This window comes from Buceros rhinoceros, unplaced genomic scaffold (genome assembly GCF_000710305.1).
Source record: "Buceros rhinoceros silvestris isolate BGI_N320 unplaced genomic scaffold, ASM71030v1 scaffold6331, whole genome shotgun sequence".
Classification (NCBI taxonomy): Eukaryota; Metazoa; Chordata; class Aves; order Bucerotiformes; family Bucerotidae; genus Buceros; species Buceros rhinoceros.
This window is the reverse complement of record NW_010394726.1, coordinates 1-9,079: the sequence shown is the minus strand read 5'-3', so window position 1 is coordinate 9,079 and position 9,079 is coordinate 1. Positions and strand designations below refer to the sequence as shown.

Below are 9,079 nucleotides of genomic sequence, written 5' to 3'. Positions count from 1 at the left end.
AAAAGCCTTCCTGCCATTGGCTTCTTCAAAGAACCTTTTTTTTTTTTAATTAGATACTGAATCAGATCTTGCCCTTATTCCAGCTCTCCAGAATATCTTAGCGGGAGAAATCAATTAAGAAAACTAGGTTGGTAGACAAGCTAGAAAGTCACCCTACTGAAGATCCTATCAACTCTATTGTTCAAACTACGTATAATGCAATATTCCCCGCAACTAATTCTATGCTAGCCTTAGCTTTTCAGATATACTTAACCAAGCATCAGTACAAAAAAATCAAAGATTTGATAGTCACATGATCAAGAGAGCAAGGCCCATGTATAACAGAAACCATAGCTGTACTCCAAACAACTGCTATCACTATCACCTGCAGCTCACCTCCTTCTCACTCCCTTTCTCACGGGGTGATACATGTAGCTCTGCTTCTGATACAGATTGGCCCTCATTTGCAACAATCATTTCCTTATCCTCCTCAACAGCGTCCTCTGCAGGTACTTCTGGTAAGTCTTCAGAGTTTTCAGATGTGTGGGCAGGACGTTCCAGCCTGCAGCAGGTATTAAGATGTATCATTTAAGTTTTTAGATGAATACATAATTTTGGTGGTTTCAGCATGACCAAGTACAAACTGCTGTTTCACATGCTTGCCATAGGAAATAAGAATCCAGAAAAACTAAATACATCTAAAAAGGGCTAACTCCTCATTAGGAAAAAAACATCAACTAGGAAAAAGTGCTTTGGTAATTATAAAATGAAGAAATCTCTCTCACGTCCATTTTATGGGAATAAAAGTCAGAAATTTAGGTTTGCTCTTTTAAATTTAGAAAACAGTAATCCATTACACATTTGGAAGCCACAAAGGGGTGAGAAAGGAAGCAACTTCTTTCACCCCAAGTCAAGAAAGAGTTTAAAATTATGGAGTTATAAAAGCAAACATGTTTGTCTAAGCACTGAATATACATATATAACAAAGACCATGACTAGAAAAGAATTCAAGGCAATAAACGAATCATCACGATGCAATCAGCTAGAGATTAAATTAGCAAATAGATAAAGATGAAGCTCTGATGCACCTGATGGGTAGTAACACTAGCTCAAACATTCAGTTCTCATTTTTGACATGATAAAATTTAGATAAACGGGAAGTATCACACACAAGCAAAGAAAAATGTGCATGCAACAGATTTAGAGAAGGCTGCTTCACGATCTCATAGTGAAGGCAGTATTAGGGGGTTTTGTCCCAGGTGGCAGTCTTAAGATAAATGCACTCCATGCTGGAGTCCCTGACTGAAGACCCTGCTGCATTTGCTAACGTGCGGAGAAGAGAATCAAGCTGATATCCTGCCCTGTTGCCATCAGGATTCCCCTTTGCTCTGCTCACAAACACCACGTTACACATCTTGTTCAAAGGAGCAGTGGCACCTCATTGACTTCATTTTGCAAAGCCTAAAACACTGACATTCAGTAACAGGCTAGTCCTCTTGCATACCAACTAGCCAATTGTTAGCAGTAACAGGGCAAAGAATTTCTCAACCTGTGGCAGCGCCAAACCATGCCACTTGGCCTGTCTGAACCAGCTTAGGGCAGCACAGACAGTGTAGGACAGCAGTGCTGTATCTCTGTAGTTCTACCATTTGAACACAAAAATTAGGCTGTATCCAACTTAAGGCCCCAGCTTCACATAAAGAAAAAAAATCAATTAATTTCGTTTATCTTCAGTTCTTCAAAAGACGTATTTTGTGTTGCACTGATTTGTTTGTTGTTGGTTTTTTTCAAGAGAACAAGGGACACGCTGCAGGGGGGCAGTGTGTGTCTATGAGCGTACATACACTCACACACAGGAAAGGGGAGTATTTAAAATAGCCGCAGTTCTGTTTTCTGGTTGGAAGCTTGCGCAAATTAGTACTTTGGACCCCGTTTTATACGAATTGTTATAGCATACCAAGTGGAACAATTTTTCACCTCACCATTTAACAATTATGACATATAGTAACATCCTTTAAACTGGAGATGACATTTTCTTTCCCAGATGTAAGTTCACATATGATGGTTTTAAATTAGAATTTGTCTAAACAAAGGGCTTTACTCTGAAGACAGGTGGCTCCCTGTAACTCTTTTGTTATTAAGTGACAAGCAGTCACCAGCTCCCAAACTAAACAGACTGTTTTACTGTAATATACCACCATAACAAGAGGTCAGGAAAGGACACCTCTCCAAAGATCACACAAAGCATTATGAGTATATGGCCAGTTATATTATTACAAGAAACTATGCTGTATCATGAATACTGATGTTTTTTCCTTCATGTAGACTCAATTGTAACAGAACACCCTCGGTCTCCACTGTCATCTTACTGTTATTTCCAAGATCTGCTGAGCTTTCAGAGATGCTACGTTTTGGTGCAATCATTCTTCAGGTGATATCTCAATTTTCTTTGTCACATCAGGCTTTATTTTTAGTAATTTTAAAATCAAGCAAGTAAAGTAGGAAGAAAGGAGAAGAAATATCAAGTAGCACACTGTGAAACACTGATGTTGTTTGTGATTGCCCGAGCAACAACATAAGGAATCAGTAAAATACCGGCTCTTCTACCTGCTTTCTGACACATGAAGAGCATTTTCCTCATCTTCTTGGGAAGTTTCAGGCTGAGATTCCTGGCTATTTTTTCCTATCCTGGGACGCTTTAAATGACCACTTCGTGTCCAAATGGAAACAGGAACAATGTCAGGGTCTAAGAAAAAGAAAAACAACAACAACATACAGAAAACAATAACGTTAAGTGCAAGTGAACAAATGCAGTCTAAGATCTGCATATAATAGCTTCTTTAATGAAATAAAAGGATGAGTACAAGTAAAACAGCATTTAGAATTTTTACCAAGACTCAAAATAGTTTTATCCAAAGTCCTCTAAAAGGTTTCTTACTTAAGCCTCAGCACCTTAGAGGAAGAAAGGCATAGTTTTGTACACTCTGCAGATGAATACACTGAGACACTAAGACTGAACTGCTAGCCAATTAATCCACAGTAATCACAATACTGATAATCAAGGTTATTTTTACCTTCAGATGTGCTTGCATGGATATCTACTGATTCTTTACCTCTTTGAGAGTCAGCCTGTGAAAGAAAAGCAATGCTAATGTCATTCCAAAAATTTCAAAAATGCTTGAAATACATTCATGTCCCTATTTGTAGTTGCATCTTTCTAAAGCACTATTTCATAGTAATGATCCTATGGAAAATCAGCTACAACTATTAAGATACTTGAAAGTATCAATACATTTTTTAAAATTACCTTTTATTACAAGGATGAATAACTTTTTCTGTATTTTACTTCTAGCCTCAAAACAGAAGACAAGACTGAAGGTAACCTGTCATTATAAACAACACTACCAAGTTTTTTTCCTAACCATTTCGTTTGTAACAGCTGCCTACCTAATTAAGTGCAAGAGGTCTTTTTTTTTGTTTCCCCTTTCTGTATAAAACCAAGGGGCTACCCTATAGTAGCTGACAAAATTTACCATAAAAGTTTTATTTTGTATTTGCATTCCATTTTGTACTCTTATTTTTATCATGGCATGCAACAGAATATAGCAGCCCATGTAAAGACATCAGACAAGAACAAACAGAACTTAGTGATTGGGATAGAGTTAATTTTCTTCACAATAGCTGGTATGGAGCTGTGTTGTGCATTCACACTGAAAACAGTGTTGATAACACAGGGATGTTTTTGTTATTGCTGAGCGGTGCTTACGCACATCAAGGCCTTTTCTGCTTCTCACCACCCCCACCAGCAAGTAGGCTGGGATGCACAAGAAGCTGGAAGGGGACCAAGCTGGAACAGCTGACCCCAACTGACCAAAGGGATATTCCACACCAGGTAACATCACGCTTAGTACATAAAGCAGGAAGAAGGAGGGCATTTGAAGTTGTAATGTTTGTCTCCCCAAGTAACTGTTAGCATGAGGGAGTCCTGTTTTCCAGGAGATGGCTGAACATCTACTTGTCAATGGGAAATAGCAAATTCATTTCTTGTTTTGCTTTGCTTGCACATGTGGCTTCTGCTTTACCTGTTAAACTAACTCAACCCACAAGTTTTCCTACTTTTTCCCCTTCTGATTCTCTGCCCCATCCCACTGCGGGGAGTGAGCAAGCAGAATGAGGGGCCGTGTGTTTTGTAGTGCATAGTTGCCAGCTGGAGTTAAATCACGGTATTTTTTGGCACCCAGTATGGGGCTTGAAGGGTTCAAGATGACAACAGGTTTGATTGTAATGTCCTAGATCTGGTTTATAGCTGTTAGCACCATTTAGCTATTATGCGGTAGGCTCCTGCACTTGTATGCCTTACTGTGTATTACAGTCTAGCGCGCATGAGAGGCTGCTTTTTGCTTTCTCTGCTTGCTGTACTGTGGAACTGAGCCTGGGAACATTCTGATAACACCTATGGCTGTGGGATGGCAGATGGCCAGGGCATCGCTGCTGTACTGGACAGGTTGGAAGTCTAGTGTGAACTCAAGTCAAGAGGGCTATGACCTGTGGATGAATCCACACAGCAGCAAGACATCCCATAGCATCTGTGGCCAGTTAGGTCTATGCTGCAGCAAGTGTATCTCTGAAGGGACTGTGGCCAAAGGCTAAGACATGCTGCAGAAGGCACAGCTTGAGGCATCAGTGGCTAAGCACAAGGTCTTGCTGGAGCACCTCAAAGATGTGCCACGGATAAGCCCACAACAGAGCAGGTATGCCTCTGGTGAAAGCGCAGCCATGGGCAAGGCCATGGTGGAAGTTCATTCCTAAAGAACTATGGCTGCAGGTAAGGTGATGCTAGAACTGGTGCACTCCAAAGCAGCTGTGGCTGTGGATAAGTCTATGCCACAGCAGCTATACCCTTGGAGAGACAGACTCATAGACAAAGCCTGACTTGGAGCAAGTGGACCCCTAAGGGACTGCAGTCTATGGATGAGTCCAAGCCAGAGCAGGGGCAAGGGGAGGAGTTCTTCGCAATGTTAAACCCTATGGTCTGCTATAGGGATGAAGGGTGGAGAGCATAGATGAAATACCTTTAAATTTTTCTAACCCATGTCTTGAGTTGCATGTTACAGGAATGACCATAGTAGGAACCACCCAAACCAGTGGAGGACAAGTCTTAGAATAAGCAGCGCAAGTGCAGAAGCAATCCAATCTGAGCTGCTTTGGTACCAGTAACTCCACACAACACACCACCTCTCCTGTTCTGAGTGACCACTAAAACAGGTAAGAGGCCCAAGTCATAAACTAAATTAACGAAATGGATATTTTATGGGCATTTTACAGTCCATTAGTCCACAGACTAAGAATGATGTTGTATTATATCAAAGGATGGGAAGGGGGGTGGTTACATTCACAGTCTGCACAAGTGGTTGCTTATGTCAAAGTTCCTTCTCCCTAGAGCTCTTTATCTCTTGTTCCTCCCCACCATCCTAATACTTCCTTTTTTTCCTGCAAGTTAGATGAGGACGCAGTAGTCAAGCACTTGATTTTCTGAAGCAGATACAAGCTGTGCACATTAAAATAAAGTTATGCACATTGCTCTTTCTTACCTGCTGGAAGTAATCTAGAAATGGTACTAACCAGAACACAAGTGTTTTACCATCTTTCCAGTCTCACTTCCAGTACTTCCCAAGAAGGCCAGCAAGAAACAGTCATATCTACATTCTACTGCTTGAAGTAGTTTCAAGTGAGTTTTAAATACATAAGAATTTGTAGACTAATGACAATTAGTCTAGCATCAAAATACACAAAATAGTGTGAATGAAAAGTGGGAAGTGAAAATGAAAGTTGGGGAATGTTTTTTCTTGGTTTGGGGAAATGTGGGCTATTTTGTCTGATGGTCCAACAGTTTTCAAAGCATTGCAGAACTTCTTAAAATAGTGCAGGTGCCAAGAAAAGAGCTGCCAACAATTCTACCAAGATATGAGAAGCTGAAGTACTTTGGTATCTACCATATTTCTCTTCAGCAAGAAGGCAAGAGACAGGGCTTGAGTTCTTAACTCACAGCAAAAAAAATCAGTAAGAACTACTACTCCTATGCTGATTTCTCCAAGTATATCTATCCATATAGCTCTACAACTAAAACATGCATTTTAGATCATATTGCTGATTTGATCATTACTGGAACCTGATCTACAACTCTGTGTGGGTGGTCAAGATACTGTTACAAACAGAAGACAACTAAGTTGTTGCTTCTGATTATTTAGAGACCAAAAACATCACCACTTTGCTGACTGTTTTGCTTTGGGAAATGTTAATTTTCTCAATTGCAAAAAAGGATATTTAACTTAATTAAAATCCAAAGGTATTAATTATTTAGGTATACTTGCTGAGACCATCAATTCAGGCTTTATTTCCCATTTTTAAAGCATTGACTTCTATGATAGCATGGTCATGTCAATACTACAGACAGTCCTGAAGCTTGCAAATCCATGCCTAATGTATTTGGAGACAATTTATTCTCAAGCCTCAGAGCACAAACGAGCTAGGAGGAACAGCTTCATACTATTGAAAGATGCAAATATGGATAGGTGTTTGTGAATATACGTAGCTGAAATTTCATTGGTATTTCAAATACATGTAAAGGTGCAGTCCTATACGTACAATGTTTAACTTTGAACACAAACTACACACTTGCTATTGTCTTGAACTGTGGTGTGACTGTGCACTCCTACAAACATGTTTCCTCATTCTCTCCACTCTTACAATGGTTCTACTGTCAAACTGCCTTTCTAGACAGTTTAATCTCAGAGCCAGTTGAAATACTCTCCCTTATCTAATCTGCTATCAAACAGTTCAAATTATAGACCGTGACAGCTGTGGCACAGACTCTCTACATTCATGGGGACATCCCAACCCCCTGCAAAAAATTGCTATTTTTGATCCCAGCTTAGTCATCAGCGTTACGTCACTGATAAGCATAAAAAGTAGAAATCATTTGTCTTTTATTAAGTATTTATACACATAATTTAATTGGCTTGTCTGCAATACATAATGACATGGACAAAAATCTTATTCTTTCACCAAGATGACACAGACAATACTTTATCTTTCTCTAACAAAGCAACTGCAAGAAATGGTAGTAGTCTGTGTACCTACACTTCGCTTTGTTTCTAAGTCAGTGTTGTGTCCGCTTGCTTCAGCTACTGCTGCTGACTGACAAGAACGATCCTCTGCTTGGACACTATTTTCGTTTTGTGAAGTCTCTCCTGTTAAGATTTAAAAAACAGGGAAATGTAAAATTACAGTACCTTTATATAACAATTAACCATTCCAAATACGATCTCACAGATCTCAGGACAAATATTAAAATGTTTCTGCTAGTTTCCATGGGCAGTATTCACAGAAGACACTGTTGTACTTTGTAAAACTTGGGAAAAAAACTCTACAAGTGTCAGAAAACAACAAGACAAGGCATCCATACCTGCAGTTTTGAGCTTGCCCTCTTGCCACATAGTCATAATAGACTTTCTCTGGAACCAATGTCCTACTCCCTCCACTTGCCACAAAAGGTTATGTTTCTCAGGGTACTTCTCAAAATATTGCTTGCAAGCTGAACAATAAGAAAAAACTGTATTATATATATACAATACTCTTGACTGTTCCTCAGTTTTTAAAGTTTATCTGAAATCAAATTGACTTGCAATCTTCCATCAAACACAAGCCATGACAGAAAGAACTGTTCAACAGACAAGCCTGAAATAAACATAATACTGCTTTACCCTACTCATCCTTCTCAATAAATCCTTTCTTCAGGTTTAAACACTTTCCATTAGTAAACTGCAAAGAAAGATGGATGGGATTTTCTAAGCACTCACTTGAGTTTTACAACTTCACTGGTCACTGTCCCTGTCAATCACAGGGCACACCACAAGACAGAAGGGCTCTTAGGCAGAAAATATAGTCAATATGGGGTGACAAAAACCAATTATAAGCATTCATGAAAAACACTTTCAGAATGCAAACATGTTACCATTACAAGTTTACCACCTGCTCACTATTCACTTCAAGTATTTTCTGCTCCTCTGCTGTCCCTCCACCTCTTGTACCCCAATACATATACTTAACACATGCATTGAGAGGCATGCTTTGATATTATTCTGTAACAGCTACCAGGAAAACTACAATTTTTTACCTGATACACCACTGATGCATAGCAGTGTTTGAATAGTGAGGCAGAAAGCTATTCTCTACACTTAAAATGGATGTGGCAACCTAGACAACGCTCCCACAAAACAGGCAGTCACCCAGGTCTCCAGCTGCAGGAAATGCCAAAGCCTTTCACTGATAAGGGGCGACAGTAACAAGAATAGCTGTATGCTGCATGACCAGACAGACAATGTGCTCAGCAGCTTGGTAATGGAGCTGCAAGAGGAAGTAGAAAGGTTAAGAAGCATCAGGGAGGCCAAGAGACAAGACTGGTAGAACCAAGCTCTGCCTTGAGTCAGAAACGGGGAGCACCCAGAGGAAAAAACAGAGGAAAAAACCCACAAAGATCAAGGGCACCCTGTAACCTCCCTCTGTCAGGCTGAAGGCAGCTGCTGAAAGGTGAGGAATGAATGGACCAAGTCCACACTTTGGGCAGCAGGCAAACTCCCTCCTTGCCCATCTTGCCTTCTCAGGTGCCTGTCTACAAGAGATAGGCTCAGCATGTGGAAGGCCAGTCAATGGATAATGTGGATGACAGTCAATCTACACAAGACATGTCTCCAAGGTCACAAAGACATACTTCCTGTATCACAACCAACTCCACAAAGAAAAAAGTGTTATCGGCAAGGGCAACTTACTTCTGAGGGGAACAGAAGGTCCAATATGCTGGACAGACCCTCTTCTTAGGGAAGCTGTCTGCCACCCTGGGTCAAGGACACCACTAAAACTCCCTAGCCTGGTGTAGCCCTCAGACTACTACCCATTACTGCTTTTCCATGTGAGTAGAGATTAAGCTACAACACGTAGCCCAAGGGTGATCAAAACAGACCTCAGGGTCTTGGGACAGAGTGAAGGAATCCAAAGAACAGGTTATTTTTACCTCTCTTCTTCCAGTTGCAGGCAGCAACAT

At 40.3% G+C, this 9,079-nt stretch overlaps 1 protein-coding gene across 1 annotated transcript in view; it reads right to left on the bottom strand.

Annotated features, from left to right (window-relative positions):
* Positions 1-7,573, bottom strand: part of FAM169A (family with sequence similarity 169, member A) — a gene marked incomplete at its 5' end in the record, with an annotated part of 9,649 nt that extends 2,076 nt beyond the window's left edge. Inside the window, 5 exons of the mRNA XM_010145302.1 lie at positions 376-541; positions 2,587-2,725; positions 3,054-3,108; positions 7,120-7,229; positions 7,445-7,573. Of these exons, the coding sequence (XP_010143604.1) occupies positions 376-541; positions 2,587-2,725; positions 3,054-3,108; positions 7,120-7,229; positions 7,445-7,573 (599 nt within the window). The remainder of the gene's footprint in view (positions 1-375; positions 542-2,586; positions 2,726-3,053; positions 3,109-7,119; positions 7,230-7,444) is intronic.
* Positions 7,574-9,079: the final 1,506 nt, after the last annotated feature.